The following is a 26,781-nucleotide window of genomic DNA, read 5'->3' on the forward strand; positions in this document are numbered from 1 at the left end:
AGCTTTGAGGCGTCTGAGCACATCGACGTAGAATTTTCCATCAACTGTCTTAGGGACGAATCTTGATGGACAACGAACATCGAAAAAAACAATCAACATTGTCTTGACATTTGAGCGGGATTTTCTTGATTTTTTTGTTCGTGGTTCCCCGGATGTCTTCCACTCTTTGCTTTGGGATTTTACTGTTCTGAGATCGGCAAAAATTTCACGGCCATTCTTCTTCGAGAGAAACTTGATTACGACGCGCTGCTCTTCAACGGAAGCGGGCTCCATGCCGACGGGGTTTCGTTAAGAGGTAATCACAGATTCGTCAGTTCGACCGCACGGCGGTCAGACCAGAACTGAAGCATTGTTAGGGACATAAGGAAGGGGTCCTGCGCTTACCTGGCCTATCGCATTCCAGAACACTTTTATACGAACTTTCCGGACATACCTCGTATAAACCCCAAAACTTTTGCTTTGCAACGTCCCCAATCCTTTGTAAGATAAAGAAACCACGACTTATCCAACATACCGTTTACAAGATACACCGACCAACTTCTGGTGTTCCAATTATTTCGAGAGACGTGTACTTTATATAAATTCAAATTATTTGTTCTGCGCGGTTGTATTGAGGGCGGATGGGTGCTGCATACTGATTAGATGACGGTTAATGGTGTTTAAGTGGTAGATCTAATGACGAATTTGGTGCTAGTTAGTTAACCGATATCTTTAGATACTTAATAATATCAATTAGAATCTTACTCCTACAAATATTATAAATGTGAGAGTTTGTAAAAATCGTATGAATGTATATTTATCAGATCACGCTTGAATAGTAGAATACGCGCTGAAGTGGTACTAATGAGGTACGAAGTCACATCAGTTGTTCCTTGTTACGAATTCACCAAGAATTAACCATGTCGGTTTCCAAAGACCGGTACAGAAGTCTTATTACTTTTGGTTTATAAGAGACGGGAATTAACGCGTTAATTTAGCCATGATATTTTTTTTATTTAAATAACTTCATTGACTAAAAACATATAGTACAAAAGGCGGACTTAATGCTAGTAGCATTCTCTATCAGTTAACCTTTGGAATGAACATTGAATCACAAACGCGGTACTTCATTATTGGGATAGGTAAAGAAGAAAAAACAATAATGTAGACTTAAACATAACTAAATAGATATATAAGATACAAATAAATAAAATATAAAAAATGATAATTAACTACAATTTTTGTAATGAGTTCAGAAGGTGAGCATGGCCCCTTTTTTTGAACAAGACTCTATTTGGAAGTTCTCAGATACCTTTAGGTCATCATACCATAATTCAGTTAAATGATTTCAACGTTTCAACCAGGTTATACTGACCATGGTCACGAGTAGTGATGTAGCGATAGTCTTGCTGCTTATAGTTTACATCACATATACAGTGTACGAGCAAACATAGTGTAGGACGACCTCCCACTAGATGAAGTGACGACATCAGATGCATTGCAGGGATTTAATGGAGGCAGGTGGCTCCTCAGGACTGTTCCTTATAGCAATCTATAAGGAAGACCTATGTTCAGCAGTGGACGGATAATGCCTTGAAAATAATCGCTAAGTTAAAACTTGCGTTGCCGATACGCCTTAAGGCTAAAATTTATTCAAACAAAGAACACAGTCAAGACAGATGATCTTTTTTTAATAAAAAAAAAAGTCATTTTAATAAGATAGAAAGGGAACGTTAGAAGCTGATAATAAAAAATCGAAAGTAATAATTTTGACGCGATCCGGTCAAGGCCTTGAGAATAATAACTAATGAAGAATGACATCTGCCGTTAATATTACAAGCGAACGATTTAAAAGCGTTCGTACCGGAGCTAACAGAAGTGTGACAATATAAGAATCACCTGCCAATTGTAAAAAAATCAATATTTTTAATTTATTGTTTAAAACATGCTCTGATAAAGAACTAAAACGTTAATTATTTGCAACTTAATCTAAGTTGCACATAAATCTACCACTATAATTTTACATTTTTTACACAAACTTTTACATATTTTGCTTCCGAACTTTTCAAATCAACGGAATTCTTTTTTAGCCTGTGCTGTAATTAATGTATTTTCATAGCGCTACAATTTAAAACTTTTCAAAGTAAAAGTGATGTGGCTGGTTATGGACTCGAGTGCTCCATCTTCGATCTCATTTGTCATTATCCAAGTTTTTGTAGTCAATCGTAGGACCCTTAAAGTAAATAAGTAAAATAGTAAAAAACAGTCATGAAAATTTTTATTTTCAATGACAGCTTAAAAATACTTTTTTAACAATTTACTTCGTTACTGGAACACTTTTTAAATAATGAGTCAATATTTCGTATCGATTCATTATTCAAATATTTCTAAAAATTTACAAAATAATTTCGATGATGCTACATTTAAGCAGGCTTCGGTACGAATGCTCTTAAATCGAAAACGTTCGAAAGTATTGAAATGAGGATAATAAATTATCATAAATTAATATTAACTCAAAATAAAACCCTGGCCTATAGGTTATTGATAGTATGCTAATATCCGCCTTTGATGGGACACACCTACAATGGGACAATAAAGCGTTATTAGGATAAAGTAAACGGATAAAAATATATTGATTGCAAAAAGAATCATGAAAATCGGTGTAAATGAATAAGAGGATTTTTATTATTTATGTATGTTTTTTTTTTAATCCGTTATTAAATCTATAATTTATAGTAATATATTAAAATGGAAGAGAAGAGAAGTAGGCCTTCTCTGCATTTGTCAATTCGCGGTCTCCAATCTAGAACTTGTCTACTAAAACGTTTATCGGTTCTACTACAGATATACGACTAGACCACAAACACTTCAGCTTGCAAATTCATTGAACTAACGCCTTAGAATCGACTCCAATATTACTACATCTATGTAATTTAGGTATAACTCAGTATATCACTTAACCTACCATCCTGTATATCACATTGACCCTTTAAATATTTTTTTTTTATCAGTGACATCTTTTTCCACACGTGTGCCTACCTAACTCTTGACCTCTAATATCCGATACATAAATCCATGGTACGGTTTTCACGTACGAAAAGGTCTCCCATAAATTATGGTACTTAAATAAAAACATTACTTTTTGCTGTTCATCAAAATGATGCCTGAAGACTGTTTCCTTTGACCTCAAAGGCTTAAAATACATTAGGGTTGTCATTATAACTAAATTATTAGATTTTGCTCAGGAAAAATAATACGATGACTCTAAAACAATAAAAATAAATACTAACTGCTGATTTCACTATAGTTGAAATAACATTTTTTGAAAAATTAAATTTAATATATTTGAAATCAGAACATGGGATAAGCATGTACAAGGTATAGTACCGGCGCAGTAATCTAGTAGACACGAATGTTCACATTCGTGTCTAAAAGCCATAAACTAGATTTGCTCTCCTGGTTTTCCATTAGATGGGCAAGAAGTTTAAACAATCTGAGTGCCCTAATGGAAAACCAGGACAGCAGGCAGTTTATTTTGCCATTCCAATTAGCATTTTTTTTTCAATTTTCTCATCATAATAATTAGGCTTGCATTATTATGTAGTAACGTTCATGGTACCACTCATGTATTGCATATTGAGAATTAAACTGTTATGTAACTTCGCTGCCATATTACATTTTTTTAATTTAAAACAGCCATAAAAGCACAGGTGCTTCGCAACAAAATCACAACTAATACAGAGGTATACCCACGCAATTTTTTGTCCAGTCTCGTTATAATTATAAGATTAACAGTTCAGAACTGTTATTTTATTTAAATAGTCGGTTGATTTACATAAATAATGAGATAAAAATATTTTTATATTGTGACAACCCTATCGCAATATGTGTGCGTGTATGAAATATGTCGCTTGGCGATGTCAAATTAAACCCTTTTACGCAAGATACTCCTCATACTCGTATTACAGTCGTGTTAACTACCTGTCATACCTTTGCGGAATATTTCATAAAAAATATGTTAACAATCTCAGTTACACGCATTAAGTAAGAATTATCAAGTACATTCTGTCCTGATAAATAATAGTGACTTTGATCTAATTTTCTTCATAAACTTATTATGAAAAAAAATCATATCGGATCAGATGTTATGTAGAAATTTTTTTTTAATTGATAATAATGGAATAAGGTTATCATTCCAGTATCATCCAGCGCAGGTGGGTTTCCATCTGCGCTAATTATGTACGCTGGTGAGGCACCAGTGAGCGATGATAGATGATGATGAAAAGTTGTTAGTTAGCTCATCGTGATGAATACACTTAGAATTCAGCACAGTAGACATATTAGAGGAACGCGAATTCACGTGTCTATAAGTTTAAATTGTGCTCGACAATAGGCATTTAGGAGATTTTTTCAAAAAATTTACATTCTATTTGATGGATCGTATCAAACTTAATATATTTTAAAGTTTGTCCGTTTTATGTGAAACGGTTATCTGTAAAACAGCGACAAAAATATAAAGAAAACTATTGTTTCTAGTGCAGTATCATATATACCTACTCTGGGCAGAAAAGACTGTGAGTAATAAGGACTAGCAACCTCATCACTTACTAGCAATATACCCTCCTATCGGGTCCACGTATAAATCACGCGGTTCCCCCTGGAAACCATCGTGGTTAAATCTTGTTGAATTCGTCATGACAGGCTAACTGATCTGTTTTCATCCTTTCTTATCATCCTTTACTGGTACCCTGCCAGTGCCAATATACTGACAGTGTAGGCGGCGTTATTATTCCATCATCCATTAACAAGCATACACCTACTTATAAGCCATATTTAACAATTTTAGAATATCTACGAGTATGACTTTAGATTTAGCTATGACTTTATTTTTTTATATAAAGATTGATTTTTTTATTATAATTAATTGTCATATACGTATACAACTATGTAAAGATAAACACGAATACGGGATGTCCTACAGGCTTACCTAAAATGGCTTTATGCCAGGCTATTCAAACTTCACCTGTGTACCTACCTTTCTCAGTAATGCGGATAATGGGCAGGTAGCCAGGTACGGATGGAGGATATAGTGGCCTCAAAATGAGAACGATACTCAAGGCCTTTACGTTTCTATGAAAACCTATTGAAATCTATCTAAGCTACATATCACCACGTTCGGTAGGTCTTTGGAGCAACCCTTGTAACTTTTGACAGATAAATTCTCACTAATAATATAAGTGTGAAAGTGAGTTTGTTTGTTACTTATTGATGATTTAGCGGCTTAACTCAAACGACACGAATTTGGAAATATACACAGTATTTGAGATGAAGGAGAAACGTTTTTCCTAGCCTATCACGTGAAGGACCTATTATGACTATTTGTTGTACTTTTATAATTAAGTAATTATCACAGCCTACTTTTTCGTGTTTTCGTCGACTCTTTGTACGTCAAAGATGAGAAAGAGAATGAAGTTCAATATATCAGTGATGACCGATTTTGCTCCACAAAAAAAAGCACCAACTCCAATCGTGACAAAAGCAGTTATTTCTATTTAAAAACCAGAGTACTAAACCGATTTTTAGAAACTTTCTTTAGGACCAATTTGACTTCTTAGGTAAAAAAACGAATTATCTTAATTGGTCTATAAATGACGAAACTCAGTATATAACCGAATTGAAGTTTGTAAAAAAAATCAAAGGCAGAAAAAACCTATAGTATTGTACTGTTGACGTCACAGCAGAGACGTTTGGTGAAGTGAAGAATAAACAAACTAAGCAGCACATTTACGTCAGTTAATAACATACATTATTATTTGTTAACTAGGAGGCTGTTTCCCTTAAAATGATTATACATTATGTATATAAATAAATAATAGTAATACTAATATTAAATTATTGTGAACTGTAACAATTGTTGGGAATTTAAGTAAATATAAAATAAAATTATTAAGTTGTAAAACACTTGCGTGACCATAAACCAACTAAACATCAATAAAGATCCACCATCACAGATGTCGACAACAGAGGTCACTGTATTAACAGGTTAAGGTCAAAAATCTTACTGAGCCTGCAGTAATGCAATGATGACTACTGACCACACAAAATTAATAGTGAAATATAAATGTAATGTAACCACAAAGTAGGTGTAGATTAATGGTGGTCATTATCTTTATTGCGAGAGATTATAATGCAATATTCCATACAAATGTGTGTAAGTGTAAGATTTAATATATAAAAAAATATTAAAATCTTAATCGTTATTACAAGGCTGCAGATTTTTATCTGAATTCAGAAAAGATGATAAAGAGGCAGCGCGCGCCGCGAGGAGGTCGACCTGGTTGGGTATATTGCTAGCAATAGGATTCTCAGTCTCCATTACTAACAACCCTTTTCCCCCCAACGAAACGCGATTAGGTACAGGTAAATAGTATCTCCATCCAGTATACGTAGTATACTGGATGGCGATACTGGAATGCTATTCACCAAACGGATGTATGGATTCAACTATTTGAGGGTCTATTTTATATATCTTATATGCAATCTATTGGAGTGTTGCAACCTCTATGTACGGAAGAAAAAGTAAGTGAATAAATCTTTAAAATACCTTAAACGACGGAACCGGTCAAGTATTCATTATAAATTTTGTGAATAAGTACAAGTGTTTTTCTAATAATATAAATTACGTATTTTAAATTTTTTAATGGGTAAAAATGAAATGATGACGCCGCCGGCGCTATTGGGCAACAGAAATTATATAGTAAGTATGAAAGCAGGTCAGTTGGCTCATCGTAACGAATTCAACAAGATTTAACCCCGATGGTATCCAGGGAGTACTACGTGGAGGTCGATCTGATAGGGTATATCACTATCAATGAGGATTTTGGACTTTTTTAACATACGGCCCACCTGATGGTAAGCGATAACCGTCGCCAATACACATGAGCAGTACCATGGACATAGCAGAGTATACTGTTTCGCCCATGATGTTGCCATTCCTGAGAACTCAGGTGTTATTCCTCTGTACCCTATAAGTTCACTGCTATATCCCACCCTTCAAACCGAAACAGCCATGCAAATACAACTGCTTCACAGTAGAAAAACAAATGGGACAGAGGTGTCCAAGCAAACGACTTTTGTACAAAGTCTCCCTCTGGTGATTCTAATATCTAATATTATTTATATTATTATATGTAATATTATTTATCAAAATTGTTATTTGTACATTCGTAGAGCAGTTTTGGAGTTGTAGAACTTTCTAGTAGATTCCAGAGCTTATTACGTATAAAGATAACATCCTATAATGACTTCGTAAAACCTATGAAAGGAAGGAACGCCCACGCGATTATGTAACTTAGTTGCTAGAAATACGAGTAGCCTGGACCATGTACGTATGAAAAAAAGTTTTATTAGTTAAGTACTAACAATGCCGGTGACTACGTCCGCGTGATACATGGAATGAATTCTCAAAAACGTCATGTAATAATTGTGTAGTTTAGTAATTAAAACATTTACTTACTACTATTTTTTTTTTTGCTGCGGATAAAACACACATTTAAAACGAGACACAAATCAGAGTACAGGGTGTAATCGATTGAAAAAGGTATTATTAAAATTGGGTCAAAATTGACGAAGATATTGCGTAATCTATACATAAGAAACACAGGCGAATCGAGAACTTGCTCCATTTTTAAATTGCTCAAAAATACTTCTGAAGGAGTAATCAAGTTATAACTCATGATTTGCTTGTACGATTCTAATAAAACATACCAAATTTAAATTTGAGCTAACAGCTAATCTACGGATAATCTAATAGCATACTCTACGAATTCATAGAATCCATTTTCCTGTTGAGGTAAAAAACAAATAGGTAGACTTGCGACTTTATTTATTTATTATTATTTAAGTTTAATTAATAAACTTTAATGCACAGTAAAATTCTATGTACATTTGACGGACTTAACACCGAACAGTGTTCTCTACCAGTCGACCATAGAGCAAACCGAGAAATTTACGAACAGTACAGACAAGAGCAGAGTCGTAGAATATATGAAGAGTGTTTACTGATTACTAAATATCACAAAATAGGAGTGGCGAATACATATGTAAACATTTGCAATCAACAAGTGGGTAGTAGTTAACATTCTGTGTCAATTCGTCAGAACACGGTCTTCTGACCTTTACACCACAATTAGATTGTAAGTACACAAAAAGAAATCAAAACCATTTGGATCCATATAAGGAAGTGTTTTTTTATGCAATATATAATGGCAAATAAGCTGACCTGATGGGAAGTAGTTACTATCGCCTGTAGACATGAATACTGTGACATCATTGAATGCACTGCAACACTCGTAATACACTCACTGGGGCTCTATCATGAAATGAAATTCTAAATTTACAGATTCAGTTTCGTGTTTTCGTTCATAACAAAATCGGCTCAGTAAATGGAGTTTAACGTTTTGTCATAAATCCTACTATAAAAGTTTACATTTGTAATAAAGAACAATATTTTAACCTTTGTAATGTTTTTAAACGGTAAATGTAATTTTAATATCAAATTTGTTTCATTGGGCCCCGAAATTATTAAAATAATTTCATGGTAGGCCTTCTGATACGTTGTCATCGGTGAGTACTACAATGTTATGCCTCCGTACCCTGTAGTTCCACTGCCATCTCTCACCCTTCAAACGGAACAACCATGCAAGCATAGGTGGGAAAGAGGTACCTACGCAGAGGACCTTTGTACAAAGTCTCATCCTGCTATATTACGTGACTTTTTCTAAACTGATTTAATACTGACGGAGTTATAAATCAATCAATTAATGAATCACTTATTTGCATAAGCATAAGTACAGTTATAAATTTGATGTTATATAATATATAAAGCTCTATGTTTTACTGTCATTACATACATATATTGTTATTACATCATCATCATATCAGCCTATAATTGTCTATTGCTGAAGAAAGCCTCCCTCTTGGGAAGTTTTGTCAATAATTGTCACACTTAGCAGGCGGATTGGCAATTAACCCTTTCAGACCTAAACGATACGGGCGTGAGTTGTAACTTTAAAAAATTCTAAAACCGCGCGCAATTCATTTTTACGCACGAAGCTGGAATAACATGATAGTGAGATTCTAAACCAGCCAATAGGAAATCATTTTAGCGGTTAGGTGGTGCAGTAGCCTCGTGCGTGCCGGCAAGATGGCTTGGCTCCAAAACACGAAAATATATTTAATCTGAAAAAAAAAAAATCTTGGGTCTGAAAAGGTTAAGAGGGACGCTGCTGCCCATCCCTCGCCCTCTTAGTCGCCTTAGTCCTTAGTCGCCTCTTACAACACCCGCGGGAAAGGAAAAGGTGGCCTATTATATACCGAGACCACATGTCACACGACGATACTTATTACGTAATGACACCTAACTGGTGGGATAGGGGGGAAAGGATTGTTAGTAATATGAACGACCAGTCCCATTGCTAGCAATATATCCTATCAGGTCAACTCCACGTGGTCCTCCCTGGAACCCACAGTGCTGAATCCTAGAATTCATCACGATGGGCTAACTGATCTACCTTATTATTCTCACCTGTCATCCTTCACTAATGCCCCGCCAGCGTATATCGTTAGCGCAGGCGAAGTTGCCATTCTATTATCAACCATAAAAACAAACTGATGGAATATACTATTATACATAACGATGGTAAAGCTGCGTATTGAGACTAGTTATAAGTAATTAAATTATTGTAATTGAATTATTATATTTAAATGTAGACTGTATAAGAAAGCACTAACGCAAAATTTATTAAATCAAACGGATTACCTGCTGAATTTCTAATTGAAGAAAATTTTATTTAATACAATTAGAAAGTTGCAAATCTTAATAAATGTCTAGCCCAATCATCTTACCTTAGAGATTATTTTTTAAGCAATAAAAAAATTTGAAGGTTCTCAATTCGTCTGGATTTTTTATATGATTGTTAGGGGCAACGCGCCACGTGGGGGGGGGGGGAAAGGGATTGTTAGTAATGGAGACTAAGAATCGCATTGCTAACAATATATCCAGCCAGATCGACCTCCTTGTGGTTCCCCCTGGAAACTATCATGATTAATTCCTGATGAATTCATCATGATAGGCTAACTGACCTGTTTTCATCCTCATCGATCATCCTTCACTGGTGCCCCGCCAGGGTAGTCCCGTTAGCGCAGGCGGGGTTACCATTCCATTTTCATCCAATCAACGATAAAAAAAACGCGCCACATGACTATTTCCCCCTAGCTGGCGTCCATAGGTTAGGCCATAAAATATATTATGGTTTTGCCACAGTTCAAGTTGGCTACTTTTTCTAATACCAAACGTAGATTTTACTTATTATGTGGAACACAATCTTACTTCTTAATTGGAAAATTATTATCAAAATGAGATTTTACTATATTGAAAAATCGGTCATATAATGTACTAGGATTTATATTATTTTTATGAAACCTATTTAGATCTAAATATATCTAAAGACTACTGTGACCATTTGCCATAAGGCGGGCTGTATGCTTATTTGCCACCTATGTAGTATAAAAAAAAACATATGATATCTTCGCTAATTTTAAACCGATTTTGATAATGATTTTCCTTTTGATAGAGTTTATTCTTATACTGATACCACATTGCCTTTGTAATCATTGAAGCAATCGTGTTTCTTTGCGGAGCAAAATACACGTTACTGTCCTAACTTAAAATGTTTTAAAATCGACTTAAATTGGAACAATGGAATTATTTTTCTTGCTGTTTTTTGCGAAACGAAATCTACTAATTGCGACCTAAATTTGACATGCAAACTAATGAATTTGCAACATCTATTTCAATTCACGTCTGTGGCAAATCCCCTATAACAAAGAGACATCGTTTACCTCTATCCGTCTTGTTAATATGATCTTTGAAGTGGCCCTTCATCACACGTGAGACGGATAAACCCTGGGGTCCGGACTGAACAATCCGATAATGCCACTATTTGTTGTAACAGACCCTACCGGTTCGTGGACTAAGAGAGTGAAATGGCCTCTAAGTGCCGGGTTAAATGTTTGCGAAGTTAAACTTGAATGTTAGGATTTATGAATATTATCCTTACTAATATTTTAAACTAGCTTTTACTTCCGACTTCGTCTATGTGAACGGGATATGTTGATAGACGGGGACAAACAGTAACTTATGTCTTTTTAATCCCATACAATACCAAATTTCATAGTGATTGATTGATGCCAAGATAACAAACTAACTCGCTTTCACATTTATAATATTTGTCAGTGTGAAAGTGTGTTTGTTTGTTACATCTTAATCCTTTAAATGCGGGGGGGGGGGGGGGGGATGGTTCGTAATGCGGACTACCAGTCCCACTGCTAGCAATATACCTCGTCAGGTTGACCTCCACGTGGTCTCGCCTGGAAACCATCGTGCTGATCAAAACCGATTTTCTCATTAATTTTTTCAATCCTTGGTGTTTGTCTCATTTTAATTTTGTGACGATTGGAACATTGAATTTTTTTTCAATGCGAATCTTTGCGAAATAAAAAACATTTATATCACTGGAAACTCCCTCATGACCTATGTCTTCGGCGAACCGTTGAAATTAAGTTAACACCTGCAGTAAAGTTCTATAGATGTACGAAATAACTGAATTTAAGGTTACTTCCCGCGAGGAGGGCTGTACTAGTTTCAATTTGTTTGTATAATTTAACTCAGGCGTAGCAGGGAAAAGTTAATATTAGATTACATCATATACTCGGGAGCAATGATCTGATACTTAGTATTTAACTAGCTAGGCCCGTGACTTTGTTCGCGCGACGTAAACATACAACTATTGATATATTAATAAACAACTAAAGTGTTCAGAATAGACCACGAATATATAGACACGAATGGCAATTATATTACATATTCCCCAAACAAAAAAATCGCAAATCTTCTAGAGTGGTTCTAGAGTAAAGGTTCTAGAGTGGGGATGGATATTCGGATCTCGTGACTTTATCTCGGTATTGCAGTCGTTTATAGGCTACGGTAACCGCTTACCATCAGGTGAGCCGTACGCCACCTCAATGGTATAAAAAAAATCTGAAATAGCAAACAATTTGACGGCCCATGGAAAGTGGCAACCTTTATCTATAGACATCAATAGCACCATGGATATCATAGCACACAATGTAATTACACGTTTCCGTTATCCCAAAGGTTAACTAGGAGAGAATGCTATATAGCATTTGCCTTTTGTACCAGACATTTATTTGTAATGTGATTATTAAAAAATAAATGAATAAACATACTATGGCACCCATGATACCCTCAAATCACTAACTCCCGAGCCAGTTTACTTTTGTAAACTTGATTCATAGTTTAAAATCCTAAATTAACCCAGCAGAAACTAGAATGTGGAATTTAAAATGATCGAGGAATAAAAATTTCAAATTATTTGTATACCTATCGTACGTTTACCGTTTCGAAAGAAATTACTATGGAAGTCTACATATGGCTGTTTGTCGTTTTCCTTTGCGTGACTTTCACCATAAAACCGACATGGATAACCACTCATGTCTAACAATCGCCCGCATACGGAAATCTTTACCTGTGACAAATAAATAAACACCAATTTGAAACCAATTTTGAGTAGTTACCTACTTTAGGCAATAGAGATGTTTATTACTAGTAGTAACGCGCAGCTTTACTTGCATCAACTGCGATAAAATGTATCGTATTTTTTAATATTACTACATGCTCTATCTCTGTGGTAAATTTAAAACTATTGACAGTTTTAAACGCAATCTTTATCAATATTATAATTGTTAAAGTGAGTTTGTTTGTTTGTTACCTTATAGCGTGTTAACGGCTTTACCAATCTCTATGAAATTGGGTATGCAGGTACTTGGGATAAAGAAGAATACTTTTTATCCCAGTCAGTAAATATATCCCGGTCACGCAGACGAAGTCGCGGGTGAAAGTTGGTTGAGTAATAAACATACATAATTAAATACTTATGGGACCAAGTCTTTACCCTCGGTAAACGGTTTCGATATAAAAAAGTCATAAAAATCGGATTAATATTGACGATGATATCGCGTAATAAAAAAAAAACACGTCAAATTTAATATTAACAAAATAAATTAAAAAAACTTTTTTTTTTTATTTTACTAGTACACAATAGAAGGGATGTAAAAACTCATTAAAAGTTCTGAGGTAAGATTAATGCGAAACGTCAAATGGTACATATTTTGAGTGCGATATATGGTTTCCATTCAAGGAGTGGGAAGGTAAGGACCTTCTGATGTCAGCCGTCGGAAACTTCTCGCCGAACAATGGGAGTAATAGGCATGCACGTATCTTGAGCGTAAGTTACAAGATCTAGCGTTTTTGCATGAACGGTTAGAAGGCGCGATTTAACGGGATACATAGTTTGTATGTGTGTGTACTTGTGTATGTTGACCAAATAGGCGATGTGCTGAAGAAGTGCTAAATTAAAAGTACCCGTAACCGGCGAACGTGAATGAAAAGATTGATGAATGTGGAGGAGGCGAGAGACGTCTGTTTGAATCGAGACATATGGTGTACCATTGTTTTTGTTTACTCTAATGGAAGACAGATGTGACAGATATGTGTTTATGTATGTATACTTTTGCTGTTTTATAATTATTATTTATCTATATTAGTATTATTGCTGTGTGGTCCCGGCATAGACTAGGCCACTCCTTACTTTCCCGTGGATGTCACAAAAGACTAAGAGAGGGTAAGGGAATGCAGCGACATCCCTCTTAAAACTTCTCTAGAGCCTAACTGCGATTGCTAACCCGCCTGTCAAGCGTGGCAACTACTGACAAAAGTGTTGAAGGCTGATATAATGATGATAATGATGATGTATACTTTGTACAAATGGGAAAAAAAAATTATTCATAGAAACGCCTAATGTCGTTAACTAAGTGTACTACAACTAAAAATTAAAAAGAAAAAATGCACATAGATGCGTAAAAATATTCCGTCCCTTAAAAAATAGCAACTTAAATTGTGATTAAATTAATATGGGACCAACAGGAGAATCCAAGGGATCGTCCTGTCAGTTGCAAAGTCGAATTCAAAATTGATTTATAATTGATGAAGCATAATTAATTACATATTTTAATATTTCAGCCGTTATCTGTCCACTGAACATAAGCCTTCCCCATTAGGGTGTTTTGCCAGTAGTTGCCACGCTTGGCAGGTGAGTTGGCAATCGTAGTTAGGCATTTAAAGATTTTTTAAGAGGGAAACTGCTTCCCCTCCTTCGACCTCTCTTAGTCGCCACTTACGATATTATAATTTATGAATTAATATATGATGAAACATAGTATACACAAAAAAAAAATACAAATCCTGAGAACCGGCTTCTTTTTTAAAATGTTTAAAAACCATAAACCTATTAAGCTACTTGTCAAGTTGAGTACCCATATTAAAGTATAATACAATTGCCACGGCAATAGTAGCGAATGAATGATGAAACAATTTTTTACATAATATTCTTAGTTTTTATGTCTTCCCGTTTATATATAATTTTTATTATTTTTAGTGCAGAATAAAGAGTTTTCATTTATATTATTATAAATACTTTCGACTATAAAATTAATTATCAAAAAGTTTTGAACTTGGGAAAAAATAACGTACAATAAAATAAATACGTTAAAAATTTAAGATGCGCACGTCATTCGAATTCATACACAAATTGTATTTATACATTTTCTGCTTGCTACTTAAATGAAGAGCCTATACAATGAGAAGGAAGGGAAGGACCTGATGTCAGTATCGTCGGATGCTTCGCACTAAACAATAGGAGTAATAGGTATGGGTTAGGACTTGCCTTAAACGTATAATCAGAGCGGTTTCGTCTTAACTGTAGGTGGATTAACCTGTATATTTACGTTTGATTAACATTGATATACGAAAAAACAAACCCAAAAAGTTATTTAAATTTATTTTCGGGACATATCGCGGTGCGATTACAGATAAAATGATAAATATTTTTGTTATGGTTAACGTCTAAACCTAAAATGCATAATCAAAGACTTATAAACGGGCTTGATAAATACTAGAGCAGACTTGACTAAATCATGCACTCATTTTTAACCATCCAATGTGTAAGTTTGTTGCCTAATGTGCAGAAATGTGCTTACAAATTTAGTAATATATTCGAACAATATAAAGAACGTGTATCGTCAATTATGAAATACAATATTATAGTGAACTATATTTTACAGATTTCTATACTTGTATATTGACAGTAATCCATATTTGGCTCGCTCCATTTGTGATGTAATTATGAATTCAAGTACGTGTAAATACAGTTTAATTCTATCAATATAATATATTCTAATTGATATTACGTATTAAAACTGAAAAAAATATAAAATAGCAAGCAAAAAATAGAAAAAATATTAAATAGATAGCATATTAAGTTAGCACCTTTCTCTTATACCTTGCACCAAATACCGAGCATGGCTGGTATGAGAGGTCCCCGACGAACTGTCGAGCTTTTCAAAGGACCCACAAGACGGAGACGCCCTTTGTTTGTTGGGAAACGGTTGTTATGTATGTAACACGCTATATGATAGCGTATCATGTACGAGTTTTATATTGTTATCATTTTTATTAATTATTCTAGATTTTCGACTCACCTGTCATCCTGCAAGTGCTTCAGCTCGCTCAATTCTAACTCTCTTCTCAAGTTAGACACTTCACAAAGTAGCATGTCTCGTTCCGCTGACACCTTCTCCAGTTCGGCCCGCAATCGGACCACCTCGTTGGTAAGATCCATTGTCGCCATTCCGACGACTATCGATCACTATAACAATCGACACAGCACATCACTAATCACGACGCGCGGCACGCCGACCAATCACACCCGCGCATTTAAATTTCGAATGGCACAAAACGTCACGCACGCGCCGTCAGTCGATAATAGGGAATGTAAATTGCGATGCTCGCAGATCACGGATTTTTTTATTTATTTCCGCGTTTCACTGTTTTCAACTCGCCGCTGAGCGTACGTCGGCATCTGAAACAATAAATCACTCTGTGAGAGAATGAAGCGAAAAGGAAAATCGCGCAGTCGGTATGAGAATCCGAAATATTCTGTTCATAAACTCCAGCAATAGGGCATATGAAGTTACAAGTATGAGAGCTATGATAACATAGGCATAAATAACTAGGATAGCCGTCTTTATTGGTTGTTTTATACAAACAGGCCATTATATCAGGCTCCTTCCTGTTGTGCCTAAGGGAAAACAAACATTAATTGTAAACGTAGGCAGAGTTGAACTGTTGTTGTTTAAGCACTATTCTAATCTCATTTCACTGCTTTAGAGGAAAACTTATGTAAGGACTTTAATACATTGTTATTTTGATATTACTGATACAAGCACTGAATTGTATCATGACGTTTGTTCACAATGGAAACTTGGTACAAATAACAGATTTCATTAAGGGTCATTTCTTTGACATTAAGCGTAAGGATTAATACAAAGCCACTGTTTAAATTAATCACTTGTATTAAAATCAAAAGGTCACTGGAATTTAATATCTTAGATAAGCGCAATGGTAGTCCATAAAAAATTCTGAGATTAAAAGCTACATTGACCATAGACGCAATAAAACTTAAATAAGGAAAAAAACGATTGAACTTAGGTTATAGAAAAAAAAATATAAATGTCAACTAGTGACAAAATCATGCACAATATATAGTAAAGATATTTCGTAGCGAACCCGCTTAACGATCGGCGTTTTAAAACTTTAAAAATGCTTCCGCGTTAGGCTTCTAGAATAATACCGTAAGGATCAAAACTGTTGTATGTCTTTTTTAAGCTTGACATATACGTCAACACAGCTTAACGAATCAAAGCATTTGAAGAGATTTCAACGAAATTTTATACTGCGTAAGTTATCAAAATCGGTTGAGTGAACCATAAGGTACTGTCACGAGCTTCAAAGCCGTATTCTTATCATTCAATTGCATTAAGTCACGTGGGAAGTTTTGATTTATTGACTAGTCATTGCGAAAAATTTTCTAGATGGTGTATTATCCAGTAAAGACAAGATATTTTTACGACTGTGAGAATACCTACCTACCGTGGGTAAAGGATTACCCACCCAGGATATTAATATAATACTATACTACAGCATTGTAAAGGCGACTAGAAGAACTTCGCACAGTACAGCATTGCAAAAAAAATGGTATGCCAAGCTACCTAATCAGTTTAACACTAATTATCTTTCTTCAATGAAGAGAGATTTTTCCCACCACTGGGACGGTAACAGATATTTATGTATTTATAAATTTTGATTACTATGTGGACAAAGCCAGGATACAGCTAGATAAGGTCACAGCTAGTCAACTTTATTAATCAGCGACCACTTCAAAACAATAATTCAGCATTAAAGCACTTCAGCAGATTGATTTTTGAAATTTATACCCTCACAGATCATTAAGTCACCGTGACTTTAAACAAACTTAGCTAAATTACCTAACAAGTTTGTAAATCGGCTCCAAGGCCTTCTGTTCAGTCGAGCCGGGAATTCTGATATTATGCCGCGTACAGACTGGCGCAATGTAACATGTATCATTCTGCCTTCCATTGTATATTAGCAATAAGCGTGGTCAAGACAACCAGACAAGGCATCCAGACTATGATAATTTGTTATAGTGTTACTTATTATAAGTAGACATAATATAGACGTCAAGTACGTGCATGAATAGATTCGCAGGTTTGTACCTCTGATGAATAACTAAGCTCTTCCAGGCCACATATTTGCTCCTACCTACAGTCTTGCAGTATTTAAACGGAGCGTGAAAAACGATCCTCAATACACTATACATTGCTGTGATTGCAACCCTCATATTAGGACTACATTACTTACCAGCAAGTTCGATGTTGTCATTATGACTAGTTACTATACAAAAAAAAAAAAAAAACAAAATAACAATTTGTTGTGCATAGTGCATTCAATTCCAAATTCAAATTCTTTAAACGCACGTTACATAGCATGTTATATTTCACAAGTCTGAACACGCTGTTATATAAATAACTATAGCATATCGGCCCGCCCGATCTAAGCCGCTGTCGTAACCAGCAAACCTGCTTTCCCGACACAATAGATCAAAAGAGGAAAGTCTTCCGAGAATATCTTCCCGGTGGGACGCATCTCTTTAAAAATGGTGGTTATCTGCAAGTTAAATTTTGGAATAGGACGATTGTCATTCTTCGAGATCCGTAAGCAAACTTAGAATACGTAGTTACACAATAATACATTTCCATTGATTAGAAATTAATTCATTAATTTTTTACAGTATAATTTGAGACCACAGAGGGCATATTTATATTTTATTAAGATGTATTATTTTCAATTCATTAATTTTTGTCAAAGGAATTTTGGAACAATACTAAACTACTGTAATTTTTTCCTATTTATTAATGATCTTAGAATACATTGTTACACAACAACTTTACAGCGTACCATATTAAGTACGTTATATAACAATGAGTAATGGACCCTAAGGCCCACTGAAAGTAAATAGCCATTATTTTGTAAAGTATATTCTTTCTACTGTATCATCATCTAATTTATGTTTATTACTACATCTTATTATTGATATATTTTTTTTAAATAAAATTAAACAATTGCCACTATTTGTAATTCATAAGTTTTAGAATATACTGTTACACTATAACACAGTGTAAGCATTAGAAGAATATATGAGTATGATATGTATAGGTACATATTTTCTTGCCACTGATGACATCTGTCAATTATCAACTTCATAAAGCGGATGATTGCAATCTGTCAACAGCAGTTAATTATAGAGACTCGCTAAAAAAGTAGTACAGTGAATTCATCCCAATCCAGATGTTACCACTTCACTTTGAGCTATATTTATTATAGTCTACGATATTAGCTTTCTGAAAATTATGACAGTTTAAACGAATGAGGAAGTCTTGAAAAGGGTAAATGAGAAAAGAACATTAATAAAAACAATAGATAAAAAAAGCAAAATACTGGGCCACCTTATACAACATGACGATTTTTTAAAGAGCATAGTAAAAGGGAAAATAAAGGACAAAAGGGGAAGAGGAAGACGGAGGAATAACTACATAGGACAGATAAAGGAAACATTAGGTGTCATGTCGTATAGGGAGATCAAAGATACTGCCTGATATAGAGCTGGTTTGAGTTGCACCGACAAGAGGAAACTCTTAAATGAAAAGAGAAGAAGCAAAAGATGAATGTACTTAAAGATAGAAGACGTTGGCACTTCGCTCTTTCGTTTATTTTGTAATGGTCCTCACGTAATTATATTATTATTCTGTAAGAAAACGTCTTAATCTTAGAAACGAAGTCATTGCTTAAATTATTATAATCTTCATAATCATTAAAATCAAATTTTAGATCATGACTGACATATAATACCTATGATTTAGTCCAACTCAGTACATTGATATAATAATTCTTTTGCGGACTCCCAAACATAACTGCAATAACACAAATAGCCGAAGAACAAATGATTCTCATTCAGCATATATCCAAGTAAAGCCAGTCGTACGAAATAATATATTCCCATAATCGTGCATAATATGTAATTCTAACTTCCATATAAATAACAATGCTAAGCGGAAGACCCATAATGTATGGAGTAGATTTGGAATAAATTACAAGCGAAAAGAACGGACTAGCAAATAGGTTTTGTCAGATATATCTATCTATATTATGATTTTTTTCATTGTTTATAGGCAACGGTTACTACTTTCGCGTCAGATGCGCGGTCAGCTTGTTTGCTGCACCCATCTTCAGTATAGGCGTCCTTTCCATATCTCTCCCTCTCTCTCTCTCTCTTATTGGTCGTTTATCTCTTGTCATTTGTATCTACGTTGTGTTGGTTTACCAGCAAAAGACATTTAATCACCTTTTAGGTAGTCGACTATAATCGCGTAAATAGAAATGTGTCTTTATCAGATTTACTCGAGAGTAAGGTGGTAATATTTCATGTAGATATATGTACGTAATCTAGGACGAAACCAATAGTATTAAAACAATCCCAAATTCAGCATGTATTCCTAAAACTGAATACCTAAATGTTTATAACATGTACATGTGGTAAAATACGAAAACAATTCTTGAAAGAATTTTTCATACAAAGCGAATCCAATTTTGTATCGCAACATTTATACTGTCTTGGGGAAAGTTAATCATAGTTATTACATCCCTATAAAAATGTAGACCTACATAACTGAATTCTAGATTTACAACGCAAAAAAATCTCGATCAATCCCATATAAACCAAATATGTAGAGCTTTTAAAAAGGAATAAATGAAATCGCGTATCGCTGGAAGTTGATTCCAAAGAATGGAAGAAATACGTACAATTTCTTGAACAATACTTTTAACTATCAGTTTATAACTTGCACCAAACACAGGCGTTGCCTTGGTCGCTCTTCACGGTTGAATCCAGTCAGTGAAAAATTACTTCATTAACCAATTATCATGGCGGTTGGAAATAATTATGCAGAGATCTATCCCATTGTAACGTTCTTATAGTTTGCATTGATTGTCATAATTAACCGTAATAACCACATTAACATCCCGGTATAGAAACACTACATTAATTAAATGGGACAAAGCCGCAGAAAACAGCCAGTTTACAATATTAGTAGTAGGTCGAAAGGGAGTATTAGTGATGGAGAGAATACCATTGCTAGCAATATACCCAACCAGGTCGACCTCCTCGCGGTTCTCCCTGGAAACTGTCATGGTTAATTCCTAATGAATTCATCATAATGGGCTAACTGACTTGTTTTCATTCTCATCTATCACCCTTCACTGGTGCTCCGCCAGCGTATCCCGTTAAAGCGGGCGGGGTTACCATACCATTTTCACCGATCAAAAAAAAAATTAGTAGTATACTGACCATATCCCGTAGTTGCACTCGCATACAAAAGTATTCTGTTTTATACCACGACACGGATCATCTGTATACCAAATTTAAATACAACATAGATTTAAATAAATGTGATTGAGTGACAAACAAACAACCATCATTGATCAAAATTTCACATAATATTAACACAAATAAGATCTATAATCGTTTTATTCGCGTTGAGTTCGGGCAACATCCATTGTGATAGCCAACGACGTAAAAAATACTGCAGTGCAGTATTTTGTAAGAAGCTTTTAATTACATTAAAAAAATTAAAATATAGCCAATGTTTAGAAGGGAAGGCCTCTTAATTTTTCTATCTGTACAATAAAGTCCCGTTTATACGAATCGCATTTATCCGAAATCCGTTTTATTCAAACACAGTTTTTCGAATTTTTTTCTTAATCCTCTTCATATATACCTAAGATCTTTAGTTTTTAATCATACTCCGGCGCTTTTTCAATACATCAACACATTTTTTTCAATCAAAAACTTGCAGGCTTATTCAAAACCATATCAATAGCATTCTGCGTACGTCCGTTCTTCGATCATATTTCGCGGTATTGACACAATTCCGGGTGTTTTAGGGGACTTCGATTTATCAGAACTTTTCGCTTTCTGAACCGACCGCCGTCCTGATCATTTCGGATAAACGGGACTTTTCTGAATTTTTCTTGACATCCCGCTATATCATTAATTAAAAGTAATATAAACTTGTGTATTTAATTAATAATTAAAACTAAAAAAAAAAATATTAAGTGGTTTACTTGAATAAAAATAATTTCTTTATCTTAAATAAATAGAATTTACTATATAACGATCTGTCATTGGTCCCATATCTACAAATATTATCACAATTAAAGCCGCTATTTTTTTAAGGTAAAAAATTAAAAATTTGAAAAATTTATTATAATTCTAAGTCAGTTGATACCTAATTTAAACTTAATTATTCATATAAGATACTTGTTTTGATTGTGGAATAAAGAACGTAATAATTGAATGATTAAATAAAATACACTTTGATTTCAGCCAAAAGACTGAGAAGTAATAATAAATAATTTATAATTTGTATAAAAACAGCATGGAATTTTATTCTACAAACATGTAACGCCATCTATGAATGATGTATTACAACGTATGTAATATCTAACGGCATGCGTGTGCGATCTCGCTAATATCTCAGCTGATCGACATAAACAAAACGCAACACTAGATGTCGCTGCCTACAAAAATAGTGCAGTTTCAATTGGAACGGAAATAATATATAATTATGTGGAAACAACGTATCACATCCGCATATGCCTAATAAAATTTTAATGAGGATTTGTAACAAAATAGATTAATAATGAAATTTATTATGCACGAGCCTGTTTCAACAGAATTTAATGAAAGTGTAAACAAACGAATATTTAAACCGACTATAATAATATAAGAGAGTAGAAGGACCCCTTCCTTATGTCCCTAACAATGCTTCAAAAAATTGATTTTAACGAAATGTGGAGCCCGCTTCCGTTGAAGAGCAGCGCGTTTAGTTTCTCTCGAAACTCGGCAAGAATGGCCGTGAAATTTTTGCCGATTTTTAAGACATCCGGGGAACCACGAACAAAAAAATCAAGAAAACAAATGTCAAGACAATGTTGATTGTTTTTTTCTGTTCAAGACAGTTGATGGTTAGCATTTCATTGTTTTCTTCTTACATTTCTAATATTTATAATTAGCATTCGCCGGATTTGGCGTGTACTTCTTCTTGTTACATTTGGGGGAATAATATAAGAGAAATGACTTTGTCAAAAATGTAATGAAGGGGATAAAATTGATTTACCTGAATAATTTATTAATAAAAAACTTTTAGCGGCTAAAATGTAAGAGAGTAGAAGTAAAAAATTGATTTTGAATGTCCCGATTTATTACCAATTTTTTTTTAAACAGTGCTTCTGTTCAAGACGATTGGTTAGCATTTAATTGTTTTCTTCTTACATTTCTAATATTTATAATTTTGAATAAATAAATAATACAAGTAAAATAAATATATATAATTAGGTAGAATAAAAATCAGTTGCTACGTTGTTGTTTGTCACCTTCGTTAGTTTTACAGCTAAGTACATTTTTCGTTATCATTATTTAAAATGAAAAAACTATTAATTAAAATTAACTAATTGATAAATGGGGAATAATTTTAATATCAATTTGAGTTTCTGCCAATAGTTGTCATGCTTGGTGGGCGAGTTGGCAACCGCAATTAGACTTTGGTCATGTTTTAAGAGGGACGCTGCTTTATTTGTTCTTTATTTCGTTAATGGAAAGATAATATTATGTTCAATCAAAAAACTTCAATTGTGACAAAACCTTGATATAAAACTGTCATATAAAAACTAAACTACGGAACCGATTTGGACAAAATTTCTATAGAATCAATCTGTAAGTATCTATACCTTTTAGATAAGAAAATAATTTTCCAAATTGGTTTACAACTGACAGATTGTTTTTTAAACTACGTTTAATTTGGGATTTTTATTTTTTAACATGTCAATCCCACAGAATCTAAACAAGTTATCTACTATTATAATTATGACTAAGCAATACTTATAATAGTAGATAATTATAACTGACAGATATGAGATAATCTTAAAAAATGCCGTATTAAGAACCTCTTTTTTTTAAGTCGGCTGAAAATGTCTCTGTCTCAGTCTCCAGTAGAAATTTCTCTCCAAAGGATGCTTACGATTTTGATTTGGACCTGTTATTATATTTGACTAAGAGAACTTGATTAATATGCTATTGAATTTATTTGTTTCACTCGGTAACAAAACGGAATATTTGATTGTTAGATACTTCTGTTGGCTATGGTAACATTTTTGATTAATCGCTCGGTGAGCCATCATTGTTTGTGATTTATTACCATAGAATATTTTGTGGCATCGTATATTCATTTTTCTATTTTATACTCTGAAGATTTATTGCTCGTTTCGGGACGATATCGTTTCAGTGGTGCGTCCAGTTATTTTTAACCGACTTTCAAATAAAGGATGTTCTAATACCTATATACATATATATCTGCCAATGTTAAACAGTTTTATATACAACTAACGATTTAGCCCGGTTTCGCAAGAGAGAATTTTCGAAAATATACCCTATGCGATTCCCCCCAGAAAACCATCGTTGTCCGGTCCGGCTCTGTACGGGTAGATAGAATTTTAGAAAATAATAAATAGCCTACTTGCTAGTAATGCTACATATATATTTATAGGTAAAAAAAAATCAAAATCTGTTGAATAGTTTTTGAGTTTATCCATTATATACAAACAATCAAATATTTCCTTTTTATAATATTAGTATGCTTCTGTTTACTCTATATAGAGTGTTCGACTTTAGTTCCGTTAATTGTTTTTAATTATAATAACAAAGAAACTTTATTTTGTATAAACATGCAACAGCACCCGCACAGGTGTTACAAAAAAAATAATGAGAATAAAGTACCACTTAAGTAACAAAATACGTAGGAGATAAAAAAAAATAACAGAAGCCGTATAAAACAAATATAGCTGCAGTATAATTAATAGAAATCTATTACTGTCAGACATTTCGTCACAGTCGTAGAATACTGACGGATCTATATATGTAATCTTTGTCAGATCCGTCAGTATTCTACGACTATGACGATTTGCAATGTATTCTACATATTTGAAATCCCTTTAATCCATCAAAGCTGTGCCAGCCCTGTCAATCTTTAAAATTAAGACACTTCATACTTGTATATTACATTAAATAGGTATACGCCCCAATTATCTACCCCGCCTTTTATCAAACTAAGTGAACTGTATGCGAAAGGTAAACGCCTAGAGATTCTACCTGACCAGTGCTTTTGGCCTAAATGAAAAATCGATAAGCACACTCTGTCCAGGGTTGCCAACAGTCCCGATTTCTCGCTGTCAGCAAGAATGTCTCGGGGGAGTTGATTTGTTCGAGAAAGTTACGAGGAAAGTGAACTACATGCGTTTGATTTTTCATGTGGAGATTTATTACATATTGTCTTTTGTGTATTCATATGTTATATTATCTATCGTGCCAGAATATATTTATCATCACGCTAAGTCTTATACCATAGAAGGTAGGTAGAGTGAGTCCAGTTTTTGCAAATATATTATATACGGCTTTTGTAAAATTTGTGTAACATTGTTTTATCCACCTTTAGAAAAAAATAAATTAAGTAACAAAATATATTTCAAAAATAATAAAACTCTATAAGTTGCGAACCCTGCATCACGCCCATTTTTTGGTCTAATGATTCGACGCCATAACAAAAGGGCAGAAAGGTCAATGAACTCGCGTGCACTATTGATATGGGATCACCTGTTTTAATTGCTATTTCATTTTATGAATAATAAAAAAATGTTATGAATCGTAAAAGTGGCCTGAAAGGTAAATCGAGTATTATGATAGATACGAGGCTTGTGGTGTAGTGGTTTAAATTAACCTACATCCATTTACTTACATAGCCGTGTAGGTCCTTGCATAGAATAGACCATTCCTTCCTTTCCCGTAAGTATCATAAGTGGCGACTAAAGGAACTTATGGTGGGGGAATGGGCAGCAGCGTCCCTCTTAAAACATCACCAAAAGCCAAACTGCGGTTACCAACCCACTTGCCAAGCGTGACAACTACTGGCAAAACCCCCCTTGTTGGGAGAAGGGGGCGGTTGATACAAGATCTACTTACAAAGAACTACTAGTAATCCGTCTCGGCTTCGCACAGGTGCAAGATTTCAACAAAAACAACAAATCTCTAGTTGGAGCAGACGATATGCATTTACAAAATTTCATTAAAATCGATTGAGCCAGTTTCAGGGATCAGCGTTGACGAACATCATGACATGGTATTTTTGTATATTAAGATTACACGAGTCTATAAAAGGGATCATCGTCCATCGGCGTACTAAACTCGTTGTAAAATTATAAATATGAAATAAAAAAAATTAAAAATAAATTAAATAATAGTATCGTAAAGAAAACGGCTGAGAAGCCATTAACTGTCCACTGATGGACATAGGAAGCCTTTGTTCAGCAGTGGGCAGTTAGAGTAGACACATAGACTGCTATAGCGAACGGTCCAGAGCCCAATGGGTGGTCCATTGATATTATGATGATTTATAAAAAATACTACCAAGGAGTAACTACATGAAACATATTTATTCATTTAGGCACAGCAACAGTAATACAATTCACATTAAATTGACTATAATAAGCTTTATAACTAATTGTTTTAAAATTGTACACCGTTAATTGCTACGCACAGCTTTAGCTTATACTAGTTTCAATATTATATAGAATAACAATAGAAAATGAGGAAAATTATATATTAAATTCAGACACTTCTTTTGCCATTTTAAGAAAAGAATTTAAACTATAAGCAAAAATGTCCAATTCATTACAATTATTGTACAGTCTGCACATGCGGAAGAGAGGATCATTAAAAGTTACATTGTTATTACAATAAGGTACATGAAATAATTTTAGTATTCTCTTATTACCTCCTAGAAGGAAACACTAGATGTCATGTCGTATAGGTAGGTCAAGGATACGGCCAGGGATAGAGCTGGCTGGAAGAAGATGCATGAATTAGTTGCACCGACAAAAGGGAACTCTTAAATAAAAAAAAATACTATTTTAATTACTTACTAATTTTTATTGAATTTAAATTATTATAATTTGAATTGTGGCATACATCTAACTATTTATGTGTATGCCACAATCGAACTGTTTTTTTTTTTGCAGACCATAATTTACTTGATAAGTTTCGGAAGCGATTACCCATTGCACCCGTATCATTTGTACAA

The 26,781-nt window shown here is 34.1% G+C and overlaps 1 protein-coding gene across 3 annotated transcripts in view; it reads right to left on the reverse strand.

Annotated features, from left to right (window-relative positions):
• Positions 1-26,781, reverse strand: part of LOC113519437 (IQ motif and SEC7 domain-containing protein 2) — a 259,086-nt gene that overhangs the window by 116,937 nt on the left and 115,368 nt on the right. For all 3 annotated transcript variants that reach the window (XM_031909574.2, XM_026904544.3, XM_026904546.3), the window contains one exon: positions 15,658-16,037. In XM_031909574.2, the coding sequence (XP_031765434.1) occupies positions 15,658-15,806 (149 nt within the window). In that variant the 5' untranslated portion in view covers positions 15,807-16,037. The remainder of the gene's footprint in view (positions 1-15,657; positions 16,038-26,781) is intronic.

The sequence above is a fragment of the Galleria mellonella genome, unplaced genomic scaffold (assembly GCF_026898425.1).
Source record: "Galleria mellonella isolate WM207_F2 unplaced genomic scaffold, CSIRO_AGI_GalMel_v1 utg352, whole genome shotgun sequence".
Taxonomy (NCBI): domain Eukaryota; kingdom Metazoa; phylum Arthropoda; class Insecta; order Lepidoptera; family Pyralidae; genus Galleria; species Galleria mellonella.